General features: G+C 43.4%; 1 protein-coding gene across 1 annotated transcript in view; it reads right to left on the bottom strand.

The window, feature by feature from the left end:
* ITGA8 (integrin subunit alpha 8) overlaps positions 1-11,492 on the bottom strand; it is a 107,416-nt gene extending 95,924 nt beyond the window's left edge. The window contains exons 1-3 of the mRNA XM_068673854.1: positions 11,148-11,492; positions 10,948-11,072; positions 41-141 (exon numbers count right to left, since the gene is read on the bottom strand). Of these exons, the coding sequence (XP_068529955.1) occupies positions 41-141; positions 10,948-11,072; positions 11,148-11,332 (411 nt within the window). The 5' untranslated portion in view covers positions 11,333-11,492. The remainder of the gene's footprint in view (positions 1-40; positions 142-10,947; positions 11,073-11,147) is intronic.
* Positions 11,493-13,329: the final 1,837 nt, after the last annotated feature.

Genomic DNA, 13,329 nt, shown 5'->3' with positions numbered 1-13,329 from the left:
AACATTATCTCCAAATTAGTACCAAGTGCGTAAGACTTACCACAACTTTTTCTTTATGAGCTTTGACTGTTGCCCCAAACCACTGATTTGTCTTAAACTCAATTGGTTCCCTGGTGCCATTGACCTTAATTTTCCTGTTGTCTGACAAAAAAAAAGAAGAAGATTGTTGACAGCTTATTTTAAAAAAGTATTACCCAGTGAATTACAGATACAAGTAAACAGACCAATGCGTATATTAATTACATCATATCCACTGTCATCATCCTATCAGTTGAGAATTCAAAATAATTACACTTAAATTTCAGAAAAAAAAAAGGAAAAAAAAAAAGAAAATGAAACTCTGTGTTACACACACACACACACACACAGAACAAACAAACAAACAGACAAAAATCCAAACACTTGACCTGGTGTTTATGATGAACAAATAGGAATCTACAAAAAAAAGCAAAAAATCACTAAAAAACTTTTCTCCTAAGTGGCAGAAACCTTCCATACTGGAAAAAGAAAAAAAAAAAGAAAAAAAAAGACCATGTTCTATAGTTTTTGTCAAATGTGAAATTTCTCAGCATGAATATTCAGAGCCCAGCACTACTGATAGCAAAGGACTTTGTTTTTAACAGAATTACATGTGTACACATTGTCACAAGAGACAGCTTCTTAATGTTGCTTTATATACACTCTTGCAGATGTCAGCATAAGAGAAGCCATCTGGGCAAAGACTCAGGCCAATTATAATGCATTTCAGGTTTTAATAAAAAACAGACATCCCTTCCTTTCACCCTTAGTTCTCTGAAGTAAACTGATTTCCCATATGTTCGTGAGCTATGCTCTTCCCTTACCAGTCACTCCTAATGAACTTCTCAATTTATACATAAGCAGGGCATTACTCCTTTCCCCTTGTATCTGCATTCCCTTACGCTTGTTTCTGGTTCCTATCAAGAGGGATTGCACAAGAATCAATTCTTTTTATTCACTCTAAGTGAAAATAAAAACCTATACTGTCTACCTGGGAATGTAGGAAAAAAAAGGGGGGGAAAAGAAAGGTATTTTGTATTATATAGTATGTATTTATATACATTTTTTTAAAACTGAGGAAAAATGCATCTAGTAAAATTGTCACCTGTAAAAAGCCAATGCTTCCCATAATTTCCCCAATAGCCATAGAGGAGATACCTTTTCTATAATGTTGAATCACTGATTACCTCAGCCTATGGTAATCTCATAAATGTTACAGATACAAACAGAAAGACAAATGCTTTAAATTTGGAGAAAAAGGGGACCCTACCTTTGTATTTTTCTAATAAGCATAGAAGAAAGTTGAAAAAGAACAAACCTGTGAAAGTTTGAAAAGTCTCTGAGAAACTTCCCTCAGACAAGTATTTGTTGTTGTGCTCTGCTGAAGCTAATACAGAAATCCATGCTCAGAGCACTCATAGGAGAGAGAGAATTTTGGGAATATTTAGATCTTAAAATTCAGAAATAATAACTTAAAATTCTAGACACTTTCACTTTTAAAATACATTTATTTAAATTAGGCATAAACTTTAAGAGTGTGGGAGACAGTGACTTTGACACCGCATTATGGGCGCTGCCAGCTTCCACATACTTGTTGGCAACACCACTTTGGGTTATTTTTTCCCAGTGAAGACAGACCATTTAAAACATAAAGAAACCTTTATTTAATTAATTAATTTATTTTAATGCTTCAGCAGATCTGAAGATGATCAATGTCCACAGATGAGGTCTCGATAGAAACAAAGCTTTTGAAACTTGAAAACCCGCCATGGTTGGCTTACAGAAGACAATGCTACCCTGGCTCTGAGGAGGCTCCCAACCAGTTTTCTAACTTAAAAAGAGCTTACATTTTTAATTGAAACAGCTCACTTGTCTACTGGCAAAGTACACTAAAATTTGAGATGATGTTAGGTTTTAAAACTAGGACAACTCTTTGCAGGATTTATGAAAACCATAGCTGAATTTAGCAGTATCTGCAAGAACTGTAGTCCCCCTTAGTGGCATATGGTGTAGTATGAATCCTCATCATGTGGCATGGGATTTTCATTAATTAGTAAAACATCACACACACACACACACAAATTAGTAATTTTTTTTTTTTTTTTATTTTTCCCTGGCTAAGTGTTTTTTGACAGAAATTCTCAAATCATGTTTATTCAGGACCCTTGCTGGAGCTGTCATCATCTGCCAACTTTCTGAAGTTGTGCTTTGCAATACAGTTTAGCCTTCAGTATGTAACAACCAGCCAGTATTTCAGATTGCTGTAAAACAGCAACTGCTTCCCCTGTAACTTTATCAAAATGAAGCTATAAACACAATTAACTTGTGTGAATACATATGGACCGTCATTACCATGCACTGACTGCACTCAATTAGACAGCAAGGCTCCAAACGAAGATCCTGTAAATGCCCCCTCCGGAGCTAGTCAGCCACTTACAACGGAGGGCATGATCTACTGCACAGTTCTTATCCTGAAGCAAGCACCTGAGAAGGTCAGAAGAACAATGGCCTAAAAGTACCTTTCTTTTTTTTGTTTTTTTTTAAATTGACTACATACAGCCAAGGAGGTCCAGCTTAGACTAGGCTAACATAAAAGCTACTTGTTTAGTCAGATAAATCCCACTCCGGTTCCCAAAAAACAATGAAGTTATTTCTGTCTTTGGTAAATCCCTCAAAACTGTGCTAAGTGTTTCAAAGGATGTCTGTATCCTGACAACACCCTTAATAAGACAGCAAAATATCTCGTGTTATTTATGTGGATCTGAGGCCCACAGGCTATGTCTCATCTGCTTTGCCCTCAGGCTGAGCTACACTTCTGTGAGCAGCAAAAACTTGGCTCGAATTCAGGTTGCATACAAATGTCATCTTCTCTTCTGGAGGAACATGCCTGGCCCCTTTTAGGAAGGAGTCCAGGCTATCTTGTATCACGATACGTGACGCTGGCGCGAGGAGAGCAAGGCTGGAAGGCAGCAGCTGGGCCGGGCACACAACGCCTGGGCCTGCCCACTGAGAGGCCCGGCGAGCGCCTCAGTCCCAGCTGGATTGCTTCAGGGCCAGCCCAGGAGCTCTTCCAGATGGTCAACAGTCTGGATCACTCGCAAATTTGGCTTGAACCTCAGCCCTGGAGTCACTCGTAATTGTACTGGCTGGGACTGTATCGCAGGCTAGGGCCCAGACAAGCGAGAGCATGCAAAGGGCAGAGATGTCTGTATCTAAATATAGGTACATGTTAGCAGTCCCAAATCATCTCCCTTTCTGCTGCAGGAGCCCAAACTCGTGTGCGTTGGTACTACCCCACAAGCCAGCTTCAGAAGCAGTGCTGGAGATGGTGAAAAATGCTTCTCAAGATCAGTGTTCCTTCAGCCACTGCTATAGACTTGAGCTACCAAGGGGCTACTAAAGGGAAAGAAGCTCCTGAAATTGCCTGGACAAGGAGAAAAAAAGGAGTCCAGGAAGGAAAATGCAACAGCATTGCAAAAGAACAACAGCACAGAGATTTCTTTTTAGGAAATTAAAGCCTGAACCTGGAAAAAGTGTAAATGCCAACCCATCATTTGCACATATTAAACTAAATTTGGCACTACAGGGCTTGGTCTCCTCTCAGGCACTGAATGAGTACATTATAAACTCTTTAACAGGCATGAATCAAACATCGCCCTTATACATATTTCTTTTTTGTTGTTAATTAGGAACAGCATAAAAATACTTGCAGATACTGATAGTGGCTCATTCATTTCTTGAAAATGAGAAGTAAAAAATTACCTACTAGAATTTGAAAATACTCGAATAAAAGCAAAAATATTTTAAAGACACTAATGTAGGAAAACAACACTTCTAATCAAAGCAGCAAATCCAGCTATATTATGTACCTACAACTCTTTCAGGTCAGTTCTCACTTATCAGGAACTTTGTAACGTACTGTCTTCACTGGCTCTGTGTGCGCATTTGTCTGTATGTGCTGGAATGGATAAACATACATGGCCATTCATCAGGCACCTGTAGCAGGCTCAGTTACACTATGCTCGCTAATCTGTGCCTATTCAGAATACATCCAGGATGGTAAATCCCTTTTCAATACCTGTTTTGATATATGTATGTATTTATGCATATCCATATGTATAAACAAATGTATAGAGAAAATATAAATTTTAATATAGTTATTATATATATATTCATACCTAATTATACATGTATATACACAGAGTAGAGCTGAATAATCATCTCAACCTGAATAATCATCTCAACCTATGCATACTTCTATAATGTGGATACAAATATATAAACAAACCAAACATTTATATTTATATAAATATTTATAGGTCAAGAAAAGCTTATATCCCCCTCACATGGGGCAACACCTAGAATGCTACAGTACAGTTTTGAAACACTAGTACAAGTCTTGCAGTTGCAAGAAGAGAAAGCAAAGGAGGATCTCTATGATCTGTTTGCACTTCAGCCAGTGCTCAATAGGTAGAGAGAAGGGAGAGCCAAACTCCAACCTGAGGTACACCGCAAAAGGAAAAGAGGCAACAGACATTTGTTGCAGCAAGGGAACTTTGATTAAATATAAATAAAATACCCTTCACAGTGAGAGTAATTAGGCACTGCAACAGTTCCTCCAGAGAGGCTGTGACATCTCCACCCTTGGGTAGATTCAAAACTTGGCTACAGGTGCAAAGCTCCAAGCAAACTGCTTTAACTTTGAGCTCAGCCCTGCTGCACTGGTAAGGTTATGGCTTACAGGAGGTAAGAGAGAGAGTGAAGGGTTTGTACTGGTCCCATACTATAGAAATTAGGTAAGAGGTGATCTTGTCAGCCTTACCACCATGGCAGAATGATTTTTATTGGTATCCCCACCATAAAAGATTCAAATGATACCACCCATTACTAACCAAAGGTAAGCCAATACCTTCCACAGGGCCAAATGCAAGGCTAATGATGATTCAGGGAACCAAGCCAAGCAGTTGCCTTCAACATTAATGCTGTAGAAAAAACACTCCACAGTATTTGAGACAGTAAGGACATGCAAAATCCATGCATGATGAGAAGAGTTGCCTCTATTTTTATATTTAACTGACTCTACAAACTGTGTTGTACTTCTATTTCTATGTTGTTTTTTATTTTATTGTGCCTTAGATTCTATTCATATGAGTTATTTTAATTTAATAGATCATATCTAGAGATCTTTATTTGGACTTAAATTCCATGAATTAAGAAAAAAAAAAGGAATCGTCAAACCCAACAGGATTTTTTGCCTAAGTACTATCTGATCAAAAACAAATTAAGACCTCAGGGCTTGAACTAATACAGCTAAGGATATTTTTTTCCCTTCTTTAGATAATGCTGAGATTTATAAAAGAAACCCACAAGGATCTATTATAAATCAGAGTGCCACAAGTGAACCATGAGGCTCCAGATAAGGTCTTACTGGCACAGTGACTGAAATGTGTCAGCATTTCAAAGTACAACAAAGTTCTCCCTCGGCATTTTCTCTTGAGATGCAAATTCTGCTTTATAACAAGATTCTAAGTTTTCCCCAGAATCTCAGCATCTTTGCAGCTAATGATTTTTTCATGTAACTGAATCTCTCGAGTCCCACAATACATCCTTTCCTTATACAGCATACCTGGGTTCTGTTACAATCAGCTCAACTGCCGGCCAAATTAGCTCATGTTTTTTATCAACTCCATGCTTGGCCAGGTCTGACCTACATTCCCCCTCACCTGTTCCTCTTCAGAGCCCGTTCAAATTCTCTCCAGCTAGTTTAAAAAACATAACCTATTTTTACTAAAAATGGTGAAGTTCACTGATAGCAAAGGCAACTCCAGTGAGTCCTGAAAACCTAGGGCAAGTATCTAAAATTCTGCCCTTTGGAGCTAATTTAACATTAATTAGTATCAGAAATTGTTACGGTTTGCTTAGCGCTACAATTAAAAATAACTATTATAATGAGTTTCTGACATATGAAGTATTGGCTTATTAACAGATCTCAAACACAACAGTGTACTTCAGGGGGCATTTATGTTTGCTTCTGGCTGCAAGATGCCTTGGGAGCTTCAGAAGTTCCCCAGTTAATAAAGAGGGGAGAAAGATTTCTTCTCATTGCTCTCCTGCTACCTCTTCTGGCAGCCGACAGGAAGAGCATCCAGTTTGAACGCAAGGACTTAGTAATTTTACCTCCGTGCTAAAGCAGAAAAACTCACTGTAAACCTCATTCCTAATGGAGAAACTGAAAAGAAGTTGGCTTTGTGTAGGAAAGAGGAAATTCAGATCACATCTCTCTAAGATAATGCCAACGCTTGTTCCCCTGTTCTCCTGTTACGTTTCAAAGAGAATCACATCCTGACAGTGCAATGCAATAGGACAGCCTTGCAGAGCAAGAAAACAAGGGAGAAGAGTCTCTGCCCTTCAGTCCGTATCTCCTGGAGTAAGGGGATACTAAAAGCCCTTCCATTATACTTTATCTCACTTCCCTGCTACAACAAGGGCGCTTAAAGCACCAGTTGTGCTCTGAAGGACAGTGCTTTCAGCTTCCTCTCAGGCTTGGCTCCAGTACCTAGATTTAGGGAGCTTTGAAGAACTGCAAACAAGGGACTGCAGAGTCAGCACTGCATCAACAGCAGGAAACACGGAGAGTTACTGCTAAATCCCCTTCCTGGCTGCAGGCCATATCACTGGTCCACCCATATGGGAATGTCCTGTTACGTGACTTACATATGGATGGGCGGACTCGATTCCCAACGTATGTCAAAATGTCATCCTCTGTCCCTCCTCTGTTCCCTGTCAGGAATGATTTATTTCATCGGGAGGACTAATTATACACCTAAGTCTGCAGGTACGTAACCTCAGTGCATTGGAAACATCTGGGTTGACTGCTCTGGAACAAAGATGCATGACCTGAGAGCTCAGTGACAATCTGGGAGAACTCTCAGTAGAACATCAGTGAGGTGGCATCACAGAATGGGCTGGGTTGGAAGGGACTTTAAAGCTCATCCAGTTCTAACCCCCTGCCATGGGCAGGGACACCTCCCACCAGACCAGGTTGCTCGAAGCCCCATCCAGCCTGGCCTGGAACCCTTTCAGGGATGGGGCATCCATAGCTTCTCTGCTATGACTTGCAGGAATGAGCTCCAGATACTCCTACACCTCTGCTAACTCTAAGTAAGCCATCATCTCATCAGAGCAGCTTAGCCCACACACACTTCCACATTAACACAAGTTCAGCAGCAGCACATAGCACTCGGACCAGCTTGTGCATCCTAACTACAGGATGAGCCGCAGAGAGCTCAGGAGCAGCCTTGAGTATCAATGCTAGTAGTAAGGAACCTAGTTTGTGTTTGACAGCCAGCACATGGCACTCAGAAGTAATGACACATTGTTACAAGTGTTTGCATATCTTTCACAGGGAATTGACCAAATATTGTATGTTCCCCTTAGGTATAGGTTAGTAACCAACACAATGTCTATTTCCTCATGCAGTCTTAGTTCCTGAGGAAAAACAAAAAGGAGCATGAGAACTTCAGAAGCCACAGGGATTTGTCTTCTATAATTTAAGGCTTACAGGAGACAAAGGACAGAGTTTAGTTCCGAGTGTGGTGGAGGGGAGGTGAGCTGCACCTTGCCAGTGCCGCCCTTGCAGTGTCATATCTCTGGTCCTCTGTGGAACACCTGCAGTTGTCTTACACTAGTGTCAGGGTGGCAGGTCCAGCTAGGCTTCACATCTCCATCTTCAGGACTCTATGGCATGGAGGATATAGAATAGCTTTCTTTAAACAAAACCTTTAGTTGTTTTTAAAATAGGAAGGTAATGTTCACAGAGGGGAAAAAAAACAGACAAACAACACCTTATCAACAAAACAGTCTATGCAGGACCAAAGTTCATCCTATCTCAGCACTTAGCATCCTAATATTAACCTAACCAAGGTTAAGCTTTTCACTATGGTGTCTATCCTGGAACACTGACTTGGAATCGGTAAAATAAAGGGACACTATAAATTAGTACAAAACAACACCACACCTGGAACACCATGATATTAGAAAATGTCCAGAATCTTGACAGAAGTCACCACAGAAAACTACTCAATGATATCATTTTTTTCATTTAGTAGGAACAAGATATTGATAGCATTAAGACAAATAACATCAAAGTATTTGCAAATGAAGGAAACCTTGAAATTAGGTCTGTTTTCTTTTTGGAAACAGAACAACAACCTGTACAATTACATGAGTCTCACCAACTAGGTACCCACTTACAGACTTATTTCCACCAGCAAAACTGAGGTACTACGATGTTACAGGATGATTTGCAATGACTGCCCACTACAGCACCTGCACTGGGCAGCAGAGACACCCTGCTTGTGAGATAATTCCAGTCTTGATGGAATCAAAAAGACTACTGTGCTTTTTTTGGTAAAGTTGTCCTAATTCACACAGTGAACCTTCTCTGTTTCTGAACTACGGTGGCTGTTATTGGCAGTAGAAGTCCAAATAACATCCAAGTGCACAGTGTGTTCCCTCAACGGGAGAGCATAACTTGCATTGAATACAACATACCTGAACTTCTTGTGTGTACCCAGCCCTCAGAAATGGAAGACATATCAACAGTCTTCATGCTCATGTGCAGTTGAAGTCAGTGTTTTTCAACCAACCACTTGAATTTGTTGATGTCTTGAATTTTTAGGTTATAGTAGAAATTCCACAGTTTCTGTGACCTGCAGAAATTTCATGTCTCTAACTTGGGCTGTAGTATGCATGAGTCTGCTTTTCTTCAACAAACTTTTCAGAACTTCTCCATTGGACCCTTTGGGCTGAACAACACTGATTTAATAAATTCTTTATCTATTTGTTGGGTCACACTGACTTTTAACTGTTACATTATTCTCTTCCTTTCTTTCTAGTTACCCTCACTTTTAGCTTCCGATGTTAATTTAAAAATACTCCTACTGATTGAACATTTTTGTTTGTTTGTTTTAATAATTTAAATTTAAAGCTCTTAGAGCTGTATTCCCAGTCTTCTGCAAGTTCCTGGGTGTTTCTGCTTTGGAAGAAATGATAATTTTCTGGTTAAGGTACTGGCAGAAGACAAAAAAATCCAGAGTCATTTTGCAGAACCATCACCAACTTCCTGAATGATATTTGACAACCTAGACTCACTTTTTTCTGTTTCTCAGAATGGATACAAAAATGGAAATTTAATTAGAAAATGGGAGTGACAGCCATTCTCAGCGATGCTGCAGGGAGAATGCATAGTGAGTAGAAGGTGAGTAGAAAGAGGGAAAAATTGCTCCAGTAAGTGAAGTATTTTGGAGAGACAAAACTGACATGAAATACACATCTGTTCTTCAGTAAAATGAATTATCTAAGGCATATTACAGATAGCCTTTATGTTGCTGGCAGTGAAGAAAGGGCATTAGTACAAGCTATGCAAACCTTCCTGGGGTCCCTGTCCATGAGGGCAGCTGGCCAGCACTGAATTGTGTGAAATGACACCTGAACTGCCCTTGGTACCTGAACTGGACAGCCAGCGATAACACTTCCAAACACATCTGTACTGCAGGCACTGCTTCTTGCTTCACTTCAATGTCTGCAAATTAAGTGTCTATCCAGAGGATACAAAATGCCTCAGACTGAAAGAACAACACTTTGGAGATGCCACATGCTCTGTCCTCTCTGGACAGTCATGTGGCACAGTCCAAAGCCTTTTTGATGTACTTACTCAACAGCCTGTGGTTGTGCCTTCACTCAAAACACAGCACCCACAAATGGAAATCTGTGCCTACAGCATATGGAGTTGTCCTAAGCCTCTGTAGTGAACTTTTCTGAAGTTTCCCACAGGAAAGCCAGATGCCATTCTAGATTTCATCACTAGGTTTTCATTCATTTTTCAAAACACCCCTTTCAAATGCAAAGGAATTTTCATTTGGTCTGAAAGTTTTCTCTTCAAAAATAAAAACAATTTGTGTAGGTAACATATTCTACTTCTGGTACACGAATTTTCTAACAGTAACATAGAAATAGAAGAATATTTGCTCAACTAGGTTTATTAGTGTACTAGCTCATGAAAACACATTACAATAAAAATATCATATGCATACTATGCCCATACATTCCCATTTATATATAACTACATGCTCTACATCACTTCACATGCCCAAGTAGCCACAGATATGTACAGTACTGCTTTGCAGGCTCCTGGGGCAGGAGCTCCCAGGCTGTTCCTAGGCTGTTCCTAGGATGATGGCAGTCCTGAATGGAGGAGGTTTAAACACTTACACAGTCATAGTGGGAGGGTGGCTGGCGCTGGGCAGGGGGAGAACTGCACTTACTTGCTACACCGAAATAAGCTCTACTAAGTTAATTTGTGCTCCTAGCACAAGAGTGAAGTGTATTGTGTTTGTATTTAAATACGCCATAAAAGCTAAGAATATAACCGAAAGAACCGTAACTTTTGTTTCATGGCTAAACTGTCAAAGTTTGCTTGACTTAAACCAATCGTTTTTCCTGTCCCTGGAAACACGAGGCTCAAATTGTCCTCAAGACCTATACAGAGACAACAGAAAGCACAAACAGCCTGAACTGCTTAAATGCGCGTTCTCCCTAATTAAATAAGTCTGTCCTGGGACTTTGGAAGTGGATGCGATCTATCCACCCCTGTGCCTAAATCCGTTTGCAGCCAGCCCGCAGCCCTGAGAGGAGGCAGAAGGGAGGGGAGCAGGAGTTTGGTGCTGTGTGAGCAGCTACACCAGCGAGGTAGCGCGATGGAGCACAACCACACAGACTCACCTGTGACTTCCAGGAGTGGGAGAAGCGTGTGGGGCAGGGCTCGGGGGCACTCAGCCCAAACGAGGTGTTCCCAAAGCCGGGCGCACCTTGCCTCGCAGCTCCCGGGAGGAGCGCGGGGATGGGGGGGGGGGGACCCGCGGCACTTACTGGTGTTGTCGAAGGGGATCTGGTGGCAGCCCGCGGCGGGCCAGGCACAGTGGTACACCGCTCCTCCCTGCACGATGTCCGGCTGCGACGTGTTGGCTTTGGGGGCTCCCACCAGCACGCCGACCCTGCGGAGCAGCACGCCGCCCGGTCAGCATGGGGAGGCACGGGGGGAGCTCCCCGCCGCCAGCCCCCGCACTCACCTGCCGGGCTCGGGGATGTAGAAATCCACCGCGTAGCCGAAGTAGCTGCCGGGGGGCCCGCTGTACACCGTCAGCTTCTCCTCGTCCAGGTTGAAAGCCACCGCCGGCGCTGACAGCACGAGGAGGAGGAGGAGGAGGAATAGGACGAAGGGCAGCGGGCACGGCGGCTGCCGGCGGCGCAGCATCCTCGCCCCGCTGAGCCCGCCCGGCCGCAGCGCCCCGCAGCCCAGCGCAGCTGCGCGGTGCCGCGGGGGGCCGGCGGGGGAGGCTCGGCCCCGCTCACCCCCACCGCCACCTCCACCTCCGCCGCCGCGGCCGGCGGGCAGCGAGCCGCCCTCCGGCTCCCCCTGGCGGCCCCGCGGCCCGGCAGAGGCGGCCCCGGGGGAGGGAGGGAGGCTGTGGCGGGGAAGCCTCGGAGCCGCCTCAGCCCCGCGCCGCCTCAGGGCTCCGCTGAGGGGACGCCGCCGCTGGGAGAGGGGCCGCGGAGGTGGCTGTGCCGAGGAGGGTTTGGCGCACACAAGCCACCCGTGGGGCTGGGGGAAGGAGCTGTCAGCTGGGACGTCCCCTTCGCTCTGCCCCTCAAAGTGGTCTCCGTGTGGCCAGCCCTGTTCACAAGGGGAGGCAGGGTTGGGGCTGGTGTGGGCATTTCCCACTTTTTTTTTGCAGCGTATTCAGGAGTTTGAACTGGAGGAAGGGTCTGACAGCTGAGCAATGCCTTTTAGGAAACAGACCACGTGGAAAAAAAGAGACCTTCATTAGGTTGTTATGGGACATGGGCATTAAAGACAAAGCAAACAAAAACATGCAAACAAAAAACCCAAACCTCTCACCACAGGAAAGATGTAAAGCTAACTGACCCCCCCAGTTCCGAACACTTTAGAGTCGTTGAACCATGGAGTGGTTTGGGTTGGAAGGGACCTTAAAGATCACCCAGTTCCAGCCCCCTGCCATGGGCAGGGACACCTCCCACCAGACCAGGTTGCTCGAAGCCCCATCCAGCCTGGCCTTGAACACCTCCAGGGATGGGGCATCCACAGCTTCTCTGGGCAGCCTGTGCCAGGGCCTCACCATCCTCTGAGTGAAGAATTTCCTCCTTCTATCTAACCTAAATCTCCCCTCTTTAGTTGAAAGCCACTACTTGTCGTGTCACCACAATCCCTGACAAAGAGTCCCTCCCCAGCTTCCCTGTAGGCCCCCTTTAGGTACTGGCAGGCCACTGTAAGGTCTCCCAGAGCCTTCTCTTCTCCAGGCTGAACAACCCCAGCTCCTTCAGCCTGTCTTCATAGGAGAAGTGCTCCAGCCCCCGATCATCTTCTGGATGACATCCCTACCTTCTGTCGTGCCAACTGCAGCACACAGCTTGGTGTCATCCACAGACTTGCAGAGGGTGCACTCAGTCCCACTGTCCATCTCATTAGTAAGGATACTGAACAGTACTGCTCCCAGTACCCACCCCTGAGGGACACCACTTGTCACTGATCTCCACCTGGACCTGTTGACCACACCGCTCTGGATGAGACCATTGTTAGCGGTTAGGAAAGTAAATTCCTCTGTGAGTTTCTGTTCATGCTTGCCTGGCTACATAAGCTTTTGTCGTGCTGAAGAGAGGTCCTTATATTCGCAGAGGACAGCATTGCTGTGGGCCTTCACCACAGCTCTGTGCAGGTGTAGTGCCTTTATTCCCATAGAAATGGCCAACCCCACTGTACTGCAAGGTTCACTAATTTTTAGAAAGTTCCTCATATAAGTTCTTAAAAGTAACTAAAAAAATGAAGCTGTATAACATTTTTCTTGAATTGTTTTGCCCCAATGAGCCCGACAATAGTGTTCTAGCTGTTCTTGTTAAGAGTATGCAAAAAATGCATCTGCCTGTAAATGCTCCCTTCCCCAGCAAGGCTAAATGGGACATTGCACCCACATCTTAAGGGGACAGTCTAGTATTTTCTGACCAACCCAAAGAAAGGAAAGGAAAAAAATGATTTAATCAGCTCTATTAGGACAAAAAACTGTTGTTTTTCAGCATTTATAATGTAAGATGTGTCCAAAAATATCAGGGAAAGATCAGAAAAATTGAGAACATTTGTCATGAAACCCATTTATAAACATGTTCCAGTAGTGCATACCTATGAAAGCAGCTGAGGGTAGTTTGTTTTGTTATGAGGTTCTGGTTTCTTTTCTTTTG

The sequence above is a fragment of the Anas acuta genome, chromosome 2 (genome assembly GCF_963932015.1).
Source record: "Anas acuta chromosome 2, bAnaAcu1.1, whole genome shotgun sequence".
Taxonomy (NCBI): Eukaryota; Metazoa; Chordata; class Aves; order Anseriformes; family Anatidae; genus Anas; species Anas acuta.
Note: the sequence above shows the minus strand (reverse complement) of the source record. Positions and strands in the feature narration are given on the sequence as shown.